The 20,868-nt window shown below is 51.8% G+C and overlaps 7 protein-coding genes across 7 annotated transcripts; 5 read left to right on the top strand and 2 right to left on the bottom strand.

Annotated features, from left to right (window-relative positions):
- Nucleotides 1-2,726: 2,726 nt before the first annotated feature.
- Nucleotides 2,727-5,026, top strand: VE01_05112 (uncharacterized protein). The gene is made up of 3 exons (XM_018274578.2): nt 2,727-3,769; nt 3,868-4,517; nt 4,577-5,026. The coding sequence occupies exons 1-3, from the start codon at nt 3,198-3,200 to the stop codon at nt 4,630-4,632; spliced, it is 1,278 nt and encodes a 425-aa protein (XP_018131542.1). The 5' UTR covers nt 2,727-3,197; the 3' UTR covers nt 4,633-5,026.
- A 212-nt stretch (nt 5,027-5,238) lies between these two features.
- Nucleotides 5,239-6,614, top strand: VE01_05111 (uncharacterized protein). The gene is made up of 3 exons (XM_018274577.2): nt 5,239-5,463; nt 5,529-5,618; nt 5,693-6,614. Exons 1-3 carry the CDS (start codon nt 5,376-5,378, stop codon nt 6,460-6,462), a joined length of 948 nt encoding a protein of 315 aa, XP_018131510.1. The 5' UTR covers nt 5,239-5,375; the 3' UTR covers nt 6,463-6,614.
- A 250-nt stretch (nt 6,615-6,864) lies between these two features.
- VE01_05110 (uncharacterized protein) lies at nt 6,865-11,103 on the top strand. Its single transcript, XM_018274576.2, has 2 exons — nt 6,865-9,314; nt 9,367-11,103. The coding sequence occupies exons 1-2, from the start codon at nt 7,074-7,076 to the stop codon at nt 10,792-10,794; spliced, it is 3,669 nt and encodes a 1,222-aa protein (XP_018131495.1). The 5' UTR covers nt 6,865-7,073; the 3' UTR covers nt 10,795-11,103.
- Nucleotides 11,104-12,017: 914 nt separating this feature from the next.
- VE01_05109 (uncharacterized protein) lies at nt 12,018-13,124 on the top strand. The gene has a single exon (XM_018274575.2). The coding sequence runs from the start codon at nt 12,049-12,051 to the stop codon at nt 12,838-12,840; it is 792 nt and encodes a 263-aa protein (XP_018131468.1). The 5' UTR covers nt 12,018-12,048; the 3' UTR covers nt 12,841-13,124.
- Nucleotides 13,125-13,266: 142 nt separating this feature from the next.
- Nucleotides 13,267-14,512, bottom strand: VE01_05108 (uncharacterized protein). Its single transcript, XM_018274574.2, has 2 exons — nt 14,121-14,512; nt 13,267-14,048 (listed from the first exon to the last, which is right to left on the bottom strand). The coding sequence occupies exons 1-2, from the start codon at nt 14,188-14,190 to the stop codon at nt 13,471-13,473; spliced, it is 648 nt and encodes a 215-aa protein (XP_018131469.1). The 5' UTR covers nt 14,191-14,512; the 3' UTR covers nt 13,267-13,470.
- Nucleotides 14,513-16,459: 1,947 nt separating this feature from the next.
- VE01_05107 (uncharacterized protein) lies at nt 16,460-16,991 on the top strand (the record flags this gene model as incomplete). Its single annotated transcript, XM_018274573.1, has 2 exons — nt 16,460-16,865; nt 16,987-16,991. 2 exons carry the CDS (start codon nt 16,460-16,462, stop codon nt 16,989-16,991), a joined length of 411 nt encoding a protein of 136 aa, XP_018131585.1.
- A 1,165-nt stretch (nt 16,992-18,156) lies between these two features.
- DCW1_2 (hydrolase 76 protein) lies at nt 18,157-20,776 on the bottom strand. Its single transcript, XM_018274572.2, has 4 exons — nt 20,103-20,776; nt 19,757-20,041; nt 19,276-19,709; nt 18,157-19,204 (listed from the first exon to the last, which is right to left on the bottom strand). Exons 1-4 carry the CDS (start codon nt 20,191-20,193, stop codon nt 18,614-18,616), a joined length of 1,401 nt encoding a protein of 466 aa, XP_018131470.1. The 5' UTR covers nt 20,194-20,776; the 3' UTR covers nt 18,157-18,613.
- Between the last annotated feature and the right edge of the window lie 92 nt (nt 20,777-20,868).

The raw sequence follows: 20,868 nt of genomic DNA, 5'->3' as shown, positions 1-20,868 counted from the left end.
TCTGGGAGGGTTCTGGAGCTAAATTTACACTAAGGGTACTTACTCTATCCCTACTCCACTATCCGTTAGTTACTTACTGTAGTACTTTACCATATCGTATCCTTACTTTATCCCGACTGATCCCTACGTATGTGGTTTGTTATGTGGCGTACCAGGGACAGCGATGTCGATCCGGGCAGCAAGGAAGGGAAGGGAAGGAAGAAAAAGGTTCTTAATGGATGGGTTTATGGGCTGGGCTTTTAAGGGTTTGAGGATTAACAGTTGGATAGTTGAGATCTATTTGTGTACTTGTATGCTGCTACACATACTGTACTGTACTATGTATGGGATCTATAGCATCTAGCTATCTTCCCACCTACTATTGTCAATAATATATACATCACATAGCACCCTACTGAACACATACACCCTGAGGACCCTTATCTCCAGTTTAATTAATTTCATTTTGTGCTCACTCTGTCCTCTACTCTCTACTGCTACACTACTACTACTATACTACTACTACTACTTACTACTAGTAGCATCGACATCGACGCCGATAAAGTCTGAGTTGCCCACTCCTTGTACGCACTATTGGTAGCCATACATACTGTAGTTCCTGGGCATGGGTTCAACACGGCAACTCTGATGATGTGATGCTGTAATGTAATCAGCGTCTCTCAACACCGCATGCAGTAAGATTCAGCGTTGTCCTGACCTGTCCTGTTCAGCAGAAATGTCTCCCATCGCGGCATATCGAGCGAGTGAGTGAGTTACTTTGCCAGCGACTTAAAAAAGAGTACCAGACTCAAACTGACTCTGTACCGTCAGCACCACCAAAAAGCCAAGACTCCATACAATCCCCATACAAATCCCCATACAAAAAACCAAACCAGCGATGCCAATCTCCGCCAAGCAACGCGTCCCATCCAGATCAAGATCAGTCAGCTCCATCACCCATTCTCGCGGATGCACCGGACGCACTTTCCCGCAGAAGAGAAACCGAAAAACTCGCAATTGTCTTAGCGGTAGCGGGTATCTAAACAAACTGCTCAAACCCAAACCCGGACGATCCCCCGTTAGAGGAGGTCCCCAGCAAGTCGTCGTCACCACCACGACCACCATCATCACCATCGACCGTCACCCCCAACCCACTTTCTCCCGATTCTGAATCGAGCGTGCGTGCGACTCAGACTCCACACACAACCCTCCATCCGTCCCCTTCGACCCTGCATCCCAAGACCAGACAAGAGACACAGGGACACACTGACACACTAACCACACGAAACACACCCGTATAGAGAGTGGTGTACACGCAAACATCATGTCTCAGCACAACACAGCACAGCACAGCACGCACAACACACACACAGCGCCACATACCACCACCCACAGCACCACACAACACCACTACACAGCATACCAACCCCAGGAACGACAAAAGCGTCGTCCTCACCCCGAGGCGCAGCAGCGCGGCAGGCCCTTGGCGCCCTCTTTCCCCGGCGAGTGAGCAAGTCACGACACGAGAGCGAGTGCGAGTGCGAGGTCGTGCTGTGCTGTGGTGAGACCACCCAGACCAGACCCAACACGAAGAGTCTGGGCGACTCGCTGGTCCCCGCGCGGTTTCAGTGCCGAAAGGGGATGCGAGAGCGCTTCGAGATGGTTGGAAGGCGCGCGCGCGAGAGTATCTTATCCTGCCAGGTTGCCTAGCCCTAGCGACGGTGTCTATACTAAGTCCAGTCTCGTCACCGAACGGAGAGTTCGGCCGAGGAGGGCGGTACGCACGTTCCAGGGGATCTGTTGTTGGGCGCTGATGGGGTAAGGGGGTTGATGCTACTATACGTACCGTGTCCTGGATCTTGTTGCGCGGCAAGTACGGCGATCCGGTGATGCGGTGGTGCCGTGCAGTGCATGCTGTAGATATGCATCCCATCCCTCCCTCGCAGCTGGAGTGTGCGAGTACCACTACCAGTACCAGTGCTACACTTCTCGGCGACTACAGTTCCCGAGTCGCCGCCGCCCATCATCTCACAATCTCATCTCACTCCACAGCATATCATCATAGTATGCTTACTATGGTATTACTGCGGTACTGTACAGTACTGACTTTCACGCTCTGCTGCATGCGGACGCGCCATGTAGTGGACCCGCCTAGCCCACTCGACTTTCTCACTCTACTGCACCAAGTACTACTTTACAATAACAAGTACCATCCATACATACTGGGTTCTGTGAGTTAGTACAGTCTCCATACGAGGGGCCATCTATCAAACGAAATGGCCAATTATGGCGATACGAGGAGAAACGACGGAAAGGGTTCTCGGTACAAACCACACCCTATCGTAATCGTCTGGAAGGGGCAGGATTATGGTTTGTACTTCATGGGTCCTCTGAGTCCTATATGTAGAGTCCTGACTGTACTCTTCGTACTCTACCGCGCCCCACGACCGCGTCGCGTTTACAAGTAGGGAGTACGGCCGACCGAGTGAGATGACTGAGATGCGCGGTCCGAACCTTGGATGTTTGTTTGTTTGTTTGATCTGGCTGGCTGGCTCCGTCTCTCAGGCTTGGTCTATCTGTTATCATCATCGCCGGCACTGTCTGAAGCCGACGCCCATCATTCCTCCAAACAAACAGCCAAGGACGGCGGGGTGGCTTAGCTGCCTTGCGTGTGTAGCCTGTCAAGCTGTGCCTTAGTGCCAGCTCTGGACTCTAAAATTCCCTGATAACATAACGCCCTGCGGAGGGATTTCCGTACCTGCTGTGCTAACGTGAATGTATACCTACCCTACCAAGATCAGCCTCATCGCCGCCACAGCTCCTTACTTCAGAAGGGTAGGAGGGGAAGATCCCACAGCCTAGAGACGACGGCGAGATAGAGTAGCCCTTCCGATCCCTAACAACCAATCAACAACCCACGCTCCACTTCTCCCCCTTCCCCAAGAACCCCCATCCAAAAATCTAAAAAATCCCCGAAAATAAACCCGCAACCCCATATCACGTGCCAAAAAAACCCTCCGATAAGGCTAGCACCAAAAAAAAATCCCTTATCGCCCAACAAGCCACCACTCACCCACCAATTCTGCCTAGGCCAGCCGGCCGCCGAGCCTTCCCAACAGCCAGCCAGCCAAGCCAGCCTCACACGCCGAGCTACAACACAACACACGCAAATCGACGATGACCCATCACCCCGCACCAACCCCCAATATAACCCTGGGATGCGGCGGTCGTCGATCCTCTCGCTACGTCGTCCGTTCGTGCGCGCGTTGCCTGGGCGCTGCTTTGCGAGGTTGACGGAGAGGTTTGGTGGGCTGGAGGGTAGGGAGTTGGGGGGCACTGCTGCTGCTTCGACGACTTCATCACCACCATCATCACTTAAAGAATCGCCGAATTCGCCAACTGGTACGATTTCACCACCTACTACCGCTACTACCGCTACTACTACTACCACCACCACCGCCGCTTCCACCACCCCCGCACCCCCCCTCCGCCGACCCTCCCCCTTCTACCTCGACACAGGCATCTCCCTCTTCGCCAAGCGCGCACCGCGCCCCTTCCCGCCACCATTCCTGAGCCCGCCAACGACGAGCTTCTCCGATGCGCTGAGTACGCATCAGTGGAGCTGGGATCGGAGGCGGGGGAGGGGGGAGAGGAAGGGGGAGGCGACGGTGGGGGGGGAGAGGGTTGGGGGGGTGACGAATGGGGATGATGCGGTCGTGGTGGGGGAGGGGTTTGTGGGGGTTTGTGATGGGGTTGGGGCGTGGAGTACTAGGAAGGGGGGGCATGCTGGGTAAGTTGTTCTTTCCTTTGTCTTTGGGGGTGTTTGGGGGATGGGGTGGTCGGCGATTTAAAGGGGTGGTGGAGGGGGAGATTGGCTAACGGTAGTAGACTTTGGTCGAGATTAATTGTTCATTTTTGGGCGGCGGAGATCGAACGAGCTGCTAATGAGGGGGGGGAACCGACGCCGATCGAGTACCTGCAACGCGCATACGAGCAGACCCTCGAAGCAACGACGCAACCTACAGAATGGCAGGGAACCACAACCGCCACAGGTGCACAACTACATTTCGAGAACACCGACGCGGACGGTGCAGAGAGGCCGGTGCTATACGTGACCAACCTGGGCGACTCGCAGGTCCTAATCCTGCGGCCACGGAACTCCAAGGTGCTTTTCAAGACGGAGCCGCAGTGGCATTGGTTCGATTGCCCGCGGCAGCTGGGGACGAATAGCCCCGATACGCCAATGGGCGCAGCTGTAATGGATAAAGTGGTCGTTGAAGTGGGAGATGTCGTATTGGCAGTCTCGGACGGAGTGACCGATAATCTATGGGAGCACGAGGTGGTATCGTGTGTCGTTAGTGGGATGAAGGAGTGGGAGGAGGCAGAGAAGGCAGCTAAGGCTGGGAGTGTGACGAAGGGGAGGATGCAGTTTGTGGCGGAGAAACTGATGAATGCCGCGAGGGTTATTGCACAGGATCCGTTTGCGGAGAGCCCGTTTATGGAGCATGCTATTGAGGAGGGGTTGGCGATGGAGGGTGGTGAGTTTGCATTCTTTTTGGCGGTGCATGAGGAGGGGATGGGAGCTAATGATTTGTAGGCAAGCTTGATGATATTAGTGTGGTGGTTGGGCTTATTAGGAGGAATGATGGGTGAGAGGTTGAGAAGGCTGAGGGGAGCATTTAAACGGCTTGTACGACAAACAACTTCACTCATGGCGACAGGGTCGGATATCACATCGCAACGATCCAGCAACTCAGGCAACAAGATCTGAGCAGGTTTGGAGCCGGAGCTACTTATTATATTGGCAAAGGCATGGGATATGGACAACCAACGATAAACAGGGTAATAATCATGGAGGTGTACACAATGGGAACAAGGGAAAGTGGAACACCACACAACGCAGCGAGACTAATTTTTTTGAGCGATTTGAACGGGCTGGTCTGGCGTTTTCAATGGCATTTTCTGGGAAACTCTTCACGACCTTTTTACAAAAGGGGGTGTCAGATGTCTATAACAGTGGGATAAAAATATTAATTACTTCTTCGATTCTATACTGCTGTTTGTACTATGTATTATATGATTATTACTTTCGTCGCATACGTGTGAATTCAAATGGTTAAGTGAATGGTAGGAGCCTAAGAGAAGGAAGGAGCGGAGGATGACGCAAAAAAGCGCACTAGGCGAAAAAGGGCGGCAGAAAACCAGGTGCGCACGGGCCGCTAAACTCTAAATCCCAGTGGCAGAAATCCGTTATCGAAACTTTTTTGTTTTGGAGAGAACCATCTATCGCCCAAACGAAGCTACCAACGTCCCAGCGCAGAGAACACACCTACCTACCTCCCCTCCCTTCGTCTCTCTCACACACATACATCCCGCCGAAGGAAGAAAACAACAAGATGCGCGGGAAGAGGTCGAAGCAGTATAAGAAGCTCATGCAGCAGTATGGGCTTGCTTTTGGATTCAGAGAGCCGTACCAGGTGCTACGTATGTCTTTGTCCTGGCCCACAACTTTGGGAATGGAGGATTGATGCTAACAATTGATACTACAGTGGACGCAGATATCATTCGCGACGCGGATAAGTTCAAAATGGACCTCATTGGCGGATTAGAGCGCACACTACACGGACAGGTCAAACCCAGTATGTCACCCTCCACTCCTAGACTCACAGTTGTGCACCATATTCTAGAACATCAAGTTAATCCGCGAACCCAGTGATAACCCAATGCTCCATGCGGCACCTCTACAACGCCGCCAAAGAACCCGGCGTCTCCTTCCTCATCGACAAAGCCAAGCTCTTCGAGCGCCGGCGCTGCGGCCACCTCCCCGCCGACTACCCCGAGCCCCTCTCCGCCGAATCCTGCATCTCCTCCGTGGTCGACGCCAAGGGCTCCGGCCGCAACAAGCACTGCTACGTCGTCGCGAGCCAGGACGTCGAGGTGCGGCGGCGGATGCGCGCGGTGCTGGGCGTGCCGCTCGTGTATATTAATCGCAGTGTGATGATTATGGAGCCGATGGCGGAGGCGAGCGGGAGTCAGAGGGATAGGGAGGAGAAGGGGAAGTTTAGGGATGGGCTTAGGGGGAGGGCGAGTGGGAGTGTGGGGATGAAGAGGAAGAGGGAGGATGGGGAGGAGGGTGTGGGGGAGGTGAAGAAGAAGAAGGTTTATGGGCAGCCGAAGGGGCCGAATCCGTTGAGTGTTAAGAAGGCGAAGAAGGAGGGGGAGGGGGTGGTGAGGAAGGTTAGGGCGCCGAGGGAGAGGAGTGAGAAGAGCGAGAAGAGCGAAAAGAGCGAAGAGGGTGGGGCCGATGGGGAAGCAGCGGAGGGGGAGGTGAAGAAGAAGACGAGGAGGAAGAGGAAAGCTGGTGCTGGTGCTGGTGCTGGTGCTGGTGCTGGTGCTGGTGCTGGTGCTGGTGCTGGGGAGGGGGAAGGTGGTGCGCCTGTTGCTGCGGAGGCTGCGGATGCAGGGGAAGGCATGGAAGCTTGAGAATATGCGGGAAGCTGCTGCTGTAGAGAATACGTCACGAACAAAAGAATAAACGATACCCTCAAACCACCGGACGTCATGAGCGCCATTGACGTCTTTCGCACAAGATGATCAAAGAAACTGAATGAAGCCCCTCTTTCACAGTATTTCCAACACGAATTAATATTATTAACCTTCATAATCCAATCAATCCATCCCAGTACCATCTAATTAATCACTCTCCGAATCACATGCCCCCCACCCGCCCAGTAATCCCCAACCCCCAAGACATTTTGCCCACCCACACGCCCACGCCCACCCAGCCCCACGACCCGCCGCCTCACCGCCTTCCCCAACCAGCGAACGAAAACCGACGAGCCCCCATCTCATCCGCAGGCCGCGCAATTGGCCCATTAAAGGAGAGCCGCCAGCCCACTACTACCCACCACTGAACTACCCTCGAGTCAGCAGTCAACAACGCAGCGACCCACGAATATAGCCGGTGACACGGCGATTGCTATGCGGTACGCTGACGGACGACTGGGAGTTTAGGAATATTTGACAGGTGGATCGGACTGAGAGAGGCGTATGGTTCTGCTGGGACAGGGTTTAGGACGCTCTGGATAAGCATCATGCCTGGGCGGGATGGGGGTGCTGCCTCGATACGGAAGGGGGTTGAGGTAGATGAGTGGGGGTTGCCTGTAAGGCATAGGGAGGTTGAGGCGCCAACTCAAGGGAGTGAGGTGAAGAAGAGTGTGGAAGAGGAGGGGCAGGACGATACGAAGTCGAGTACACATAAAACGACTTCGGATAAGGAGGTGCCCGAGGAGAAAATAAAGGATACGGAAGATTCGAATATACATATAAAGGCGGGGGATAAAGAGATACCCAAGGAGACGGCGGAAGCTACGACGAAGGGGAAGAAGGTGGTGACGGAGGATTCGAGCAGCGATGACGATGAGTTCAAGGATGCTCCTTCGGAACAGATACCGGAGACTGCAGAAGCCACAGGAGCCCCAGCAGTCCCAAAGAGCGGAGGGAAGTCCGAGGCTCCTGCTATGCCAAAAGAAACGAGTCCCGAGACTGCGAAGGGCGAGGATACGAAGACCGAGGGTCCCGCAACCAAATCACCTACAACTGAAGCCTCCACAGCTGAAGCTTCCGCAACTGCAGCATCTACAAAGGCGGAACAAGTCGCCGCTGAGCCTGCAGGAAAGCAAGGCCATGCTCGAGCTAAGAGTTCCGTAAACAGCATATCAAAAGCTGGTCACAAACGCGACAAGAGCTCGGTGAATAGAGTATCCGAATGGTCTCACCAACAGTCTGCGGCACAACCAGAGGACAAAGATACGAAAGAAGAGTCTGAGGACGAATGGCAGGCTATGCCAGCTTATGCACCCTTCGACATATACGACGATGACAACAAGCTCGTCGCGAAGGAGGCTCAGGACTCCGATGTTGAGGATGCCACTTATGCTGGGCTCGGCGGGGCAGGGAAGGGATACACCAGAGTCCAACTGGATGAGGATGCGCAGTCCGCCACGAGCATGGACGAGCACACCTCCTACCTCTTCAAAGAATCCAACGGCGGCACAACCGCCGCCGGCTTCGAAGACGAAGAACAGCGCGACGTCGTCTCCCAGATGGAAACCACCAAAGACCTCCTCACAGAAGGCCAACGCATCGCCTACGTAGGCATGACGCGCCTTGTCCTCACTTCCATGGTCAAAGCTCACGAGGTAATCGAAGGCACCAGCAAGGGCGCCAAGAAGGAGACCAGCGTTGGCACGGCGGCGATGCGCATGTTCAGTCAGAAAATGATGATTAGACTGTATGCGCATATGGAGATCAGTACGCCGGAGCAAATTATGATTGAGCAGCTGTCGGAGCATGGGGTTGAGCCGAGGGATTTGACGCCGACGCTGATGGCGAATGCGAGGGTTAAGAATCCGATGGCTGAGAAGGCTGAGTCAGTGGGTGAAAAGACTGATAGTCCTCGTTCCGGGTCGGTGGCGGGCGAGAAGTCGAGCGAGAAGGCAGGTGAGAAGTCGTCGGGAGACTCGCTGTCGAGTTCCCAGATGGAGGAGGAAGAAGCAGCGGCGCCGCCACCACCGTATGTTGAGACTGATGGAGAGCATTTGCCGGAAGTGAGGACGCCGGGACAATTACCGACGACGAAAAATCTGGATATCGATTTGAGGTGGACGGTACTGTGCGACTTGTTCCTCACCCTCGTTGCCGACTCTGTCTACGACGCACGGTCCAGAGTGCTCCTCGAACAAGTAGGCAGCCACCTAGACGTGACCTGGCTCGACATCTGCCGCTTCGAGAAGCGCGTCACCGACGCCCTCGAGATGCAACAAGCGGCCGAGAAGGAGAACTGGAACGAAGATGAGCACAAAGAGTCTCGGCGGAAGATGGCGCTTAAGAAGCGCTATATGATGATGGGCCTCGCTACCGTTGGAGGAGGTCTTGTCATCGGCCTCTCTGCCGGTCTGCTTGCGCCTGTCATTGGTGCTGGTCTGGCAGCTGGATTCACCACCATTGGTGTGGCGGGCACGAGTGGTTTCCTGGCTGGTGCAGGAGGAGCGGCAATTATTACGTCTGCTGCTGCGACGTCGGGTGGTATTATTGCGGTGAAGGCGGCGAATAGGAGGACTGGCGCTGTCAAGACTTTTGAGTATCGACCGCTGCATAACAATAAGAGGGTCAACCTCATTGTCACGGTGTCGGGGTGGATGACGGGTAAGGTCGATGATGTGCGGTTGCCATACAGTACTGTTGATCCCATTATGGGAGACATCTACTCTGTTCTTTGGGAGCCGGAGATGTTGACTAGTATGGGAGATACGATTAATATTTTGGCTACTGAGGTATGCTCTATGCGCTTAGATATCAAACTTGGGCAAAAACTAACAGATACAGGCGTTAACGCAAGGTCTTCAACAAGTTCTTGGAAGCACCATCCTCATTGGTCTCATGGCCGCTCTCCAACTTCCCGTCGTTCTTACCAAACTCTCGTACCTCATCGATAACCCGTGGGCTGTCTCCCTGGTGCGCGCTGAATCCGCCGGCCTCATTTTGGCCGACTCGCTCATCGACCGTAACTTGGGTACTCGCCCCATCACCTTCGTGGGTTACTCCCTCGGCTGCCGCGTGATCTTCTCGTGTCTCCGCGAGCTCGCTCGCAAGGGAGCCCACGGCCTCGTTCAGAACGTGTACCTCTTCGGCTCACCCATCGTTGCCAAGAAGGATGACTATCTAAAAGCGCGTTCCGTCGTCGCCGGTCGCTTCGTCAACGGTTTCGCGCGCAACGACTGGATCCTCGGGTACCTCTTCCGTCTCACCTCCGGCGGAATCTCTCGCATCGCCGGTCTGGCGCCCGTTGACGGCATCCCAGGCCTCGAGAACGTCGACGTCACCGAGCTTGTCAAGGGCCACATGGCGTACCGAACCGCCATGCCGCGACTCCTCCGTGAAGTAGGCTGGCAGGTCGACAGCGACGAGTTCAGCGAGATCGAGGATCCTGATCCAGAGAACCACCAGCAGCGCCAGCGCGAGCTGATCAACGAAATTGAGGAGGCGCGCAAGGAGTTTGATCGTCAGGAGCGCGAGGCGAAGGGGAAGTTCGGCTTCTTAAAACGGAAGAAGAAGGCGGCGGCTACGAAGAAGGAGTGGGAGACGTATCAGGAGAGTCGAGAGGAGGATGATGCGGAGCTGAGCACGAAACATGATAGTGTGCTTTTTGATATCGATGCCATCCGCGCGGAGCTCGCGAGCGAGAATTTCGAGGTCAAGGAGCTGGAGAGTACGCTGCCGCCTATGAAGTTGGATTTTAGCAGCCCGGCTGCCTCACTCTCACCGGCCGTGCCATCATCTAGTCTTGGTGCGCTTAGGGACACGAAGTCTGCGGATGTGATTCCGACTATGGGCATGTATGAGGAGTCGCCGTCCCCGGCGCCGAAGAAGAGCTATACATATGGCCCTGATGATGGTTATAAAAGCTACCAGTCGAGTCCATACCTCGCGCCGGATGACGAGGTGCAGATGAGTTTCGACACATCGTATGCGTCGCCGGCGCGGTCGGCCACCGGACTAGGTCTATCACAGTCGGGGTTGAAGGTCGACGAGGGAGGATGGGGCGAATCGAGGTCGTACGAGGTTAGTCCGCGGGTCTCAAAAGAACTCAGGGATAAACCTCTGCCGCCTGACCCGAAGGACGGGATTGAGGTGGATATGCATAGGCCGCCCATGAGAGGGAACAAGACAGAGCCGCTTGGTGGGAACGCCTGGGCGGATGAAGATGACGAGGATGAGTTCAAGGAGAAGGAGATGGAGATGACTTTTGCTTGATTGTATTGTCGGGCGTGGACTTTGTATTATTTAATGGATATTACGGGGTGGAGATGGATGGGGAGCTTGAATGCGTTGTACATAGGCTGCATAGCGCGGGAGAGATGTTCTCGTTGTTGGATGAATGCTTCTTACCAACGGGCTGTAGAGATGGATGAGAATTGGAGACCTGAGGTTGGAAGACCGAGATGCGGGTTATAACAGGATATAGATCTTGAGTGGGGTGCCTTTATGGCGATATATTCGTAGGAATAATGGAATGGGTAAATAGGCAGTATACTATCTCACGGCTGAAAAGCGAACAACGTGTTTGTTCTTGGTTCCAAAATGCCGTACGGCTCTATAATGTTGCTGGGACTGCCTTGTCACCACATCGGCCTGCGTTGGCGGTGATGGCAATTTTCGAATGCCCGTCATGAAATTCTATCACATAACTTGATACCAATCAAGTCAGAAGCTCTCTAGGTCTTTGATTGACTTTACATAAATTGCTCTACACTCTTCTATGCTCCTTGGAATGACATCTATGTCTAGCTAATAAGCGACATTAAAACCACTCATTGCGAAATATATTTCTGGACACAAATATTCCCTAAAACAATTCATGTGAGGGTGAGACGAAGTGTGGATGGGCAACTTTTAAAACTAATTTATTAAGGATCGTTTAACAATAAAACAACTCCATTCTTACATCAATCCAGATCGACCCTCTCTTTATTTCCTACACTTGGCAATGAATAAAAAATACAGGAGGTCCATAGAAGTCGTCGATTCGAGTCTCAGATAGCGACGATGGAGAATCCATAGAAGTCGTCGATTCGAGTCTCAGATAGCGACCCATGGAGAATCCATCACATAAAGATCTACTGTGCATGCTATTACACTTCTCTCTAGCATATTGCACGATTCATACTCACGTCGAGTTTAGCTGGTAACTAGAATGCAGGCTGAGAAGCAGAGAGAGGGGCGAGATTGGTGCCCGACATGCCACGCTGATAATAGTAGCTATGATGAGGCAGGTGGTTCAGGTGGTGCAGCCTTGCATTTGATTATTGGGGCCGTCCCCATCCTGTGGCACACACGTTAGGTAAAGGTATCGGATAAATATCTACAACCTGTCAGCCACAATACTGAAGCCGCCCGCCCTGCAAAGTGTCAGCTGACCCATATCTACGTTAATAAACTACGCGGCGACTACAATATTCCTTTATGCATAAATCAACCACAGCCTAAAGCAATCTGAGTATCATCACAATGTGTAGCGATGAAATGGAAATCGTTGAATATCGCCAGTACTGCCCACCAGGAGTACAGCGAGTAATTGCATCAGGAACTAGCGCCTGGATTGGTGAAGTGGATGAATCCACAGTTCTCAAGTATCCTCTCACACCCGGTGGAGACAGGAGCCGCCTCGAACTAGAGTATGAGATTCTCTGCAAAGTTGGCAAACATCCCCGGATTATCGGATTCAAGCACCTTTCTGCCGATGGACTGTACCTAGAGCGCGCTACAAATGGAACATTGCACAGTTTCATACTATCGAATCACACAACTATCTTTTCCCAACAGCGATTAGCATGGTGTCGAGACGTTGCTGAGGCAGTTGCCCATGTCCACTCCAGGCGGGTCATCCACTGCGATATCCAACCTACAAATCTGCTCCTCGACGAAAATCTTTGCCTGAAGCTCTCAGACTTCCAGGGAAACTATCTATCAGAGACTGGTGAGATCATTTTAGAAGGCGGAAGTGCCGAGCCGTGCAGGTTCTTCTGCCCTCGAATTGACCCGTTCCATGCTGACGTCAAGACGGATCTGTTTGCGCTTGGCTGTACGATATATTTCATCATGATGGGCCACTGTGTCTTTCCGGATATTGTCGATGGGGAGGAGGGATGGCATGATCGAGTCCGGAGCCGTTTTGAAAATGCCGAGTTCCCGCAGGATTTTCATGCCTGTAGTGCCATTACTGCCAAGTGCTGGGAATTGAAGTATATGTCCGCAATCGAGGTTTTACGGGACATAGAAGAAGTTGAAATGAAGGTCTGAGAGAAGCCTTGAGACCAGGTCAGCGCCTCTGTATTTTTTTTTGCTCGAGATAAGGATGTGGATGCCGAGGAGGTATTCCTTGGGCTATCAAATAGAAGGAAGCTCTGGTAAAACCACGATAACGAGAATTTGGTATAATTCCCGAACTTTCCATAAAACTTATAGCTAAAGGCGCTTCTATCACCAGCTAGAGCCCTTCCACTAGGCAGCACTCATACTAGACTGAGCGCTTCTTGTGCAAATACCCAACACAGTATTTGGCCGAGTAGCCATTTTTTCCCCCCCTCAAAATTGGAGCTTTTCATCTCATCCCGTAATCCATCGGTGAAGTCAACAGTCCACACCCGATCAAGCTGACAGTATAAATGAAGCCAACACCGTCTCAAATGAGAATCTCAACATGTAAAACAGATACGTCTTCCTATCCTCCCCAGTACTCTGCAACGTAAACATCCGCGCCACCAAAAAAACATCCGCCATAACAACCAGAGCAGCGCATATCCTCGAGGCGTATAAATTCCCGCCCCCAAAATATTGCCTCGTAAGTGTCGTTGCTCGCACGAAGAGCATGCAGATGCCTATGTATACCCTGTCTATTATTTATACGTCAACTTTGTTGGATAAATTGTTTTAAAAACAGAACTTGCCGTATGGTTTACCTAGCATCCATGGGGTGGTGTATCGGCCCGATGCTGCGTCACCTATCACATCCCCGAGGTGCTGGATTGAGATAGTGAAGAGAAGGCTGATGGATAGACAGGCAATCCAATTTATGCCACGGCGTTTGTCTCCTCCCCCAAGGACCCAGGCGGTGTAAAGCCCAGATGTGAGGCCACCCGTTGTTGTGAAATCTTTAGCCGGACCGAAGGAAGAGATATCGGTGAAGTTGTGGAGATCGCCCAGAACCATGAATGTTACGGCTCCTGCCTCTACGCCCATAGCAAAGGCGAGTAATAAACACCCAAGTGTGAAGACACCATATCTTGCGTAAGCTCCTTGGAGACTGACACGCCCAGAGACAATTGGACGATTAAGTTTGTTGATTCTGTCTTCTTCGATGCCGTTAATCTGATTGCTTTTGGTGAAGGTGTAGAGCAGTAGAAAGCTCAGGACAGCACATTTGCTGGTGTTGATAAGCAAGGTCTCATAGGATGGCCCGGCTTCGAGAGAAGAGGCGATGGTGAAAAATGAGAATGGAACCACGGTAGCTATTAAAGAAAAAATGGTTAGCCCAGCTCTGACTTCACTCAAATTCATTAATAGTATCTTGACAATCTTACCAGTAAAATCCCTATAAGTGAAAGCCCAAGAAACATCTGCCTCCTCCACGAGCTGTTGAAATAGCGCCATTTGAGTGATTTAAAATGCCCAAAAATTGATATGATCGTCCCCCCCCAAAAAAAAATTGATCAGAAATGCCTCTGAAGTCGACTTCAGCTGGCTTGGCAACTTGTCTCACAGTGTTGACCGGGAGCCGGACTTTCCCGCCAAATATGGCGGTGTTTTACGCCCAAATGACAGATCTTCCTCGCCTGATTGTCCAGCTCACCGGCTGGCCCAGGTTGGCCGATGATGCCGCCTATATGCAGCCGCCAAGTTCAGCCACAGGTGAGCTCCGGAGGCCTCCAGCTTGTCAGGGTTTCGGGGCTCCCCGTGAGGCCTACAAATAGCGTACGTAGACCCGTAGATAGTGGCGATTCAATTGATCTATTTACTACATTTACTGTGAGGTCTTCCTGCTCCGTTAGGCCAAAGTGAGGAGTCCCGGCCACCGGAGATACCATATAATTTTGTATGCGGTCCCTCATGACTATCCACCTCAGTTCTCATCTTGGCACTGTTGCGGGCTCGGGCAGCGACACAGTAATCTGCCATAAGTCTTACAGCGCTGCAAAGTGAATATTAAAAGCCTGAAGGGCCAATGGAAGAAGCTATCGAACGCACTGTATGTCTAACAAAATGATATTAAGACGCAAGACGTTATGCTGTCCTAAAACTTACTAGCGAAATGCGGCCGGTCCCGCCTTGTCTTAGCGGGCGGTGCAACATGATTCGCTCGACTTGCAGTACTAAAGCCCCGCGATTTGGGGTGTTGAGTCCAGTGCTTCGATCAAAGACAACCATGGATATGGGATTCGTCTGTAGATCATATGTAGGCTGCGCTATGGAGGGCCGGTGGAATAGGTAAGGGTACTTTATCATATGATATAATAGTAGGCAATATATATAAGTCTATTAAATAGAAATTGGGCAAAAGATTTATAGACCTAATAGTTACTATTAATAGGGGTTTTACTACTTGCTCATCGTTGCTACCCTACTATTTCTATCGCTGCCTTCGTTATAGCCTTATTAGGAACATTTTAGGTGTATAGCGAAACTATAGCTACTTTATATGCCATAATCTAGATCGTGGTTTTCGACATGCGGGGTTTGGTGCCCTCCTAATCAGGGAACATGTGTGCACGGGTCTGCCGCCGCTTTCGAGCTGTATAAAAGGGCAGCTTCCTCCCCCCCCGATTTTCACTCTCTGTCGTCCTTCCCAACAATCTCGCACCTGCTGCGCTCATCATGCGACGCTTGGTTCATTTGTCCATCCCATCCACACTGCATGGCCCCGCCACAGCCGAAAACCCACAGTGGCACATGAATACCCCATACTATCCCCTCTCCTGTATGATTGTAACGACCCGCAAAAGTATTGCCAGAGCTTGGCAGGATCGCTCACTAAAGCTGGATGCTATTCCGCCTAACTTGGGTGCGGTGAAGCTGTAAAAACAGTGGATCGTTACAATCATACAGGGGGGGATAGTAGTACTACAAACTCGAATCCCGCCCTTAGCAGACCTCGCCATTCATGCCCCCGAGCTCTTTGCGACGGTAGCGAGCGCTTTGAGTATCGTCGACGAAGTTGTCGGATCGGTCAAGATACGAGATTGAGCTGAGCTGTGTTCTGATGGCACCTCTGATGCCCTTCTTCGTTGCCGCACACATCTGAAGCGTCTTGAGACCGTGGCTTGCAATCGTGGCATGTGCAATCTGCGTTGAGACTGACTTCCTTGCACTATGACACAGCCAATTGCAGTTGAGATTTGGTGTTCATCTATCGCTATTGCATCTTTAAAAGACGTTACGTTTTAATTCGATTCTATTCCTTCCACGAGGACGGGTTGAGATTCCGGCGGGCGGAATTACCGTTGACCCTGAAATTTGCCAAGAGCGCCACCTAATAGTGTAAAAAGTAAGCATGAGATATATCGTGAAATGGAAGCTATTAGTCGGGCTAGGTCAGCAAACCCCAAGTGTGCTAATCTACAACCTTGTAAGTCACCACATACCATTTGCTCTATAAAATGAGAATCCTAGTCTTAACTTGGGTAAATGTATTTACACTTACACTTAACCGTGCATAATATTGATTCTTAGAGTTCCCATAAAGAGGGGTAGCTGGGAGTCGGGGGGCAGGTATATACATATAGCTACACCTTGGACATGAAATTCTCACTAGAACTGACAAGTGCAAACTGGCAGCGTCTTTCCTCCCAAAGAACGATATAAAAACACGCAAACAACAAATACTCTACATACTACAGCCCTTGGATACAAAGACCAAGTCAATATGCGCCTCCATCTCAACCTCCCCACTGCTCTCATAGCCACCCTCTCTGTAGGGACCCTCATCTCTGCTGCTGCAGTACCCCAACCAATCGCCGACACCGACGTTAGTGAGGCCCACAAGCTCCTCCCCCGCACCGCTTATTTCCGTGTATGGATACAAAACTGCCGCTCCAACTTCGTCATCCCCAGCTCTGGTGGCCAGGTGCCCGAATACTACTACTATGTCGTCGCGCCTGATGAGGCATCCAACACATGTGGTGCCGGTTCGGTCGACGGGAACCCCCTGCCCGGTACCCAGTTTACCAGTCAGCAGCCGTGGGTCCACGGGTGGGCGAACTTCATCTACAAACCCAACAATGGCAACTGGTGGAACATCTACTTTGTGACGGATCAATCGAAGGCGGTTGGTACTTGTGTGGAGTCGCACAGTGCATCTAGTTATTGTTTGGGGGCGTTCGATGCGTGCACGTCCGTAGAGATGGCACATTGTTCGCTGTTCTGAGCACGAGGTGCGGAGTGCGGGTGGAGTGTGAGCGTTACTGGTTCCTGAGGAGAAACTGGATTGGTGTCACGCCAAATAGATACTTGTTAAGACATGATGGTATCCCTCATTGTGATCACCTGCTTCTTTAATGGGTGACTTTGCGAATGACGCTGACTTGATGCCATCTTTATGAAAACATGTTTACCCCCAGGCACTGAAATGCAACACTAAACCTTACTATAAAGCCTACGTTCCGGCCCGTGCCGGAAGGGTATAATGGGGACATCTGAGACAGAACCAGCTAGAGGTTGGAGGCAGGACAACGGTTTTGGTTTTTAGAGTTCAGGTACGACGCATTCACTCCGATAATTATCCGGTGGCCGATCACCAAGCTCGGCACAGGATGAAAACTTGGTGTTCGGGGCTGCGTAAAGCAGCAACCAACGCCAGCCGAAAACAGCAGCTCCGACACCACAATCTTGCATATTACTATAATCTAGATTGTGGTGTTCGAGCTTCGGGTTTAGCGCCCGCCCTAATCAGGCAACGCGCCCGCGGATGTGCCTGCCGCCGCTTTCGACTTCCATATACCACCCATAGTAAATAGTAAGGGCCAATCGCTTCCCTCCGATTCTGTCCCTCTCCACCGTCGCTCCTGCCTCCTAACATTCTCGCACCTGCTGCGCTTGTTGTGCAACGTTTGGCTCCTCCGCCACCCCTCTACACTACATGGCCCCGCCTAACGGGTCCCCCTGCTCGGCCTCGCCGCAGCTGAAAACACGCAGTCTCATCTATCCTACAGGAGCCTTGTTAATCCTATTTTCTCTTGTCGTGCAACGTTTGGCTCCTCCGCCACCCCCTCCACACTGCATGGCCCCGCCCGAGCAGTGGGACCCGTTAGGCGGTGCCATGCAGTGTGGCTAATAAAGGTATATTAGTAGGATTTAAATCCTCTAATAATTTCCTAGTATATGTTCCTAATAAAAACGAAATTTCTAGAAGTTGAAAGCGGCGGCAGGCACATCCGCGGGCGCGTTGCCTGATTAGGGCGGGCGCTAAACCCGAAGCTCGAACACCACAATCTAGATTATAAAAATAATCTAGTTGCTAATAAACTCCCCTTAAGCAATTCTACAGTAATAGCTATATAGTCTATAGAATTAATTATATTATAAGAGCCCATAAAACCAATAGTAAACCATAAGTAGTATTTGCAATGTTATATTAACATAGTGTATTCAACTTTTAAATTACACAAGATGACTGTAGATCTTGTCCATTATCAATGAATTCACATGCCGACCACTCGCTGAATCTCAGAGACATGATAACTCACCGGTTTAACGTCATTTAATATAGGAAGAAGAGGGCTGCGTGTAAAAGCCCACTTACCTACCAACGAAAAGCAGAGACAGAGGTAAGTTTACGTGCACTTTAAACCCCCCGAGAAAGAAAAAGATATTTCCATCTGATAGGACTTACATACTACAACATAGAAAGCAGATATAGAACCGCAACGATAACGCCAGGCACCCGTGGTCCCTTACCCACATACCATACCCACGTCCTGCCCGCGCTACCCATTCCCTTCCTGCGCGCCACAGAACCATGAAATCCCAATCCATCTAACAAGACCGACTCATCACGACACCTACTCCAAAAGCCCCCCCCTCAATCCGCCATAGACATCCACGCCACCCCTCCAATCACCCCCGCGAGAATCACAGCCGTCACAATCCCTGCGCCTGCTTTGTCGCCAGTCGTCGGGGTCCAGTCATCAAGCAACGACGCCGCGGTTTTAGCATTGCTCCCCGCGTTGTAGTTACCCTGGCTCGTCCCACCAGTAGTATTAGTGAGAGGTCCAGCAGTCGACCCAATCAATGTACTCTGAATAACCTCCAGCGCCGACATCTCCTCGCCCACCCCCGTAGTCCCGTCCCACACACCAATCTGCCCATCATGCACCCACCTCAAACCACAAGCTCTCCCTTTATCCCCACCCGTGCACTGCGCTGCCGCGGCTTTGGCGGAGATGAGGAGGAACTTGGAGATTTGGTCAGCGGTGAAAGGGGCAACTTTGGAGGTTGCGGCCATCCAGCGGGTGAGGTAGGCTTTGAAAGATTTCTGGTCCGTGTTGCAGGATGCGGGCTCGGTGAGCTCGCAGTCGCGCTCGATGATGATGCCGGTGGCGTTGTCGCTGAAGATTTTGATGGATTGGTCGAGGAGGCCTTGGACGCGGGCTTTCCAGACGTCCGATTTGGTCTAGGGGGGGAGTTAGTTGCGTGGTTGCGCGTGGAGTTTTCGGGGGGGGGAGGGGGATGGAGTATACGTACGATGTTGTACATATGAGCAGCACCGAGAATCCAGACACCGGCGTTGTAACTATATTGGACGTGGTTGATCGTGGTACAGTTGCTTAGATCATCAGTGCCATCATATATATTGTACTGCGCATCAATGAGGCCGATCTTTTGAGTCCAGTCCCAGGTCTTCTCGGCCCAGTTTGCGTATGTATCATTTCCAGTGTACCTGGCAAGTCTGGAACCGATGTTGAAGAAGCAGCCGTTGGAAATGGCATTTTTGTAGTCGTATCCGACGTTGAAGCGGAAAATCTGCCATTTCAGACCACCCGAACAGTGAGCATCGTCCCAGCGCGAAGCTTGGGTGGCGAACACGGCCTGGGCGAGAGCGAGCCACTGTGGCTGACCCTTTGGAGGATTAGGGAAGTTGTATTCCGCGGCTGTCATGGCGGCCATTCCCCACATGCCTGGAAGAGTGTAAGTAAGTGCATGTGAGAGGGTATATTTATGTTACCTTGGTCATCATTTCCCAGCGCCTTTGTTTGGTTGGTTGGCATGTAGTCTTGATCATCGCCAACCTGGAAGGTCAGAGCTTGTGTTGTGGCTTCGTTGTAGGAAGTGTCGCCTGTTATATACCAGTAGTCGACCATAGTGTTCCACATGGCACCAGCCTGCCACCAGTAGTATCCGGCGGGAGGCTGTTCGAGGAGCCCCGGGATGTTATACTGTCCAGTTTGGTTTCCTGTATAGTAGCTCATCAAATCGAATGCGATGGAGGATGCGGCGCTCTTCACGGAAGCTAGAACAATGTTAGACTGATGTCTCAACCTGGGTAACTGTGGACTGTGGCCAGCACCTACCGGGCGAAGTGAAGTCAACTTGAATAGCGACCGCATGGCCAAAGAGGCCCGCAGCAGCCGTGGCGAGAGCAAAGAAGCTGCCCGTCTTCATCCTGAACGATTTTCAAAATGCTCAGAATAATAGTTAGTCGTCAGCTCCCAGGGAGCGTCGTCGTTGTTGTTGGAGTCAGAATACGAGGACAGGCACGCGCGTTCAAACGGGTTGAGTTTCTGACTGAGGTATATCGCGCAGACAGCTTGCACCCGAGGGTATAGATCGGCAAGCTCGATAAATCGACAATATGAGGTCGTGGGGTACAAAACGAATGGAAGATATGAATACACACAGTGTAGAAGATATCTCAAAGGGTTATGAGAGGAAGGGCGCCAAGAAAAGAGCGGAGTCGTGACAAAAAGCTTCTTATGTCTTGGGAGACAAGGGAGAGATAGCTGAGATGGGGCTAGTAGATCAGGAGGGTTGAGAGTTGACGGACAGGGGGGTTTCTGGGGTACGCGTGGTGCTCAAACTAACCGTCGTTTTGGGGGATGAGAAAGCCGTTAATTGGCTCAAAAGTGGGTAGGGGACGCGTATGAGACCAGAGATTTGCTGCACAGCCATGATAAAAGTACATAAAAGTACGGCATTGTACCCCGGCAACCTCGTAAACGGTTTCACTAATAAAATCACCAACAAATCACCCAATTCTGGCCAAGGAAATTACTCATCAGCAGGCACACTCACGTCTTTTGTCAATAAATAAATAAAAGTAAATATAGATCTCGACTC

This window comes from Pseudogymnoascus verrucosus, assembly GCF_001662655.1.
Source record: "Pseudogymnoascus verrucosus strain UAMH 10579 unplaced genomic scaffold scaffold_15, whole genome shotgun sequence".
Classification (NCBI taxonomy): Eukaryota; Fungi; Ascomycota; class Leotiomycetes; order Thelebolales; family Thelebolaceae; genus Pseudogymnoascus; species Pseudogymnoascus verrucosus.
Note: the sequence above shows the minus strand (reverse complement) of the source record. Positions and strands in the feature narration are given on the sequence as shown.

Coding starts and splice junctions, on each gene's coding strand:
- VE01_05111 (XM_018274577.2), top strand. CDS start 5,376: ATGCGCGGGAAGAGGTCGAAGCAGTATAAGAAGCTCATGCAGCAGTAT. Junction 5,464..5,528: donor AGAGCCGTACCAGGTGCTAC/GTATGTCTTTGT, acceptor TTGATACTACAG/TGGACGCAGATATCATTCGC. Junction 5,619..5,692: donor ACACGGACAGGTCAAACCCA/GTATGTCACCCT, acceptor CCGCGAACCCAG/TGATAACCCAATGCTCCATG.
- VE01_05108 (XM_018274574.2), bottom strand. CDS start 14,190: ATGGCGCTATTTCAACAGCTCGTGGAGGAGGCAGATGTTTCTTGGGCT. Junction 14,049..14,120: donor CACTTATAGGGATTTTACTG/GTAAGATTGTCA, acceptor TTTCTTTAATAG/CTACCGTGGTTCCATTCTCA.
- VE01_05110 (XM_018274576.2), top strand. CDS start 7,074: ATGCCTGGGCGGGATGGGGGTGCTGCCTCGATACGGAAGGGGGTTGAG. Junction 9,315..9,366: donor TTAATATTTTGGCTACTGAG/GTATGCTCTATG, acceptor TAACAGATACAG/GCGTTAACGCAAGGTCTTCA.
- VE01_05109 (XM_018274575.2), top strand. CDS start 12,049: ATGTGTAGCGATGAAATGGAAATCGTTGAATATCGCCAGTACTGCCCA.
- VE01_05112 (XM_018274578.2), top strand. CDS start 3,198: ATGCGGCGGTCGTCGATCCTCTCGCTACGTCGTCCGTTCGTGCGCGCG. Junction 3,770..3,867: donor AGGAAGGGGGGGCATGCTGG/GTAAGTTGTTCT, acceptor TAACGGTAGTAG/ACTTTGGTCGAGATTAATTG. Junction 4,518..4,576: donor GGGGTTGGCGATGGAGGGTG/GTGAGTTTGCAT, acceptor AATGATTTGTAG/GCAAGCTTGATGATATTAGT.
- DCW1_2 (XM_018274572.2), bottom strand. CDS start 20,193: ATGAAGACGGGCAGCTTCTTTGCTCTCGCCACGGCTGCTGCGGGCCTC. Junction 20,042..20,102: donor AGTTGACTTCACTTCGCCCG/GTAGGTGCTGGC, acceptor ACATTGTTCTAG/CTTCCGTGAAGAGCGCCGCA. Junction 19,205..19,275: donor CTGCTCATATGTACAACATC/GTACGTATACTC, acceptor CTCCCCCCCTAG/ACCAAATCGGACGTCTGGAA.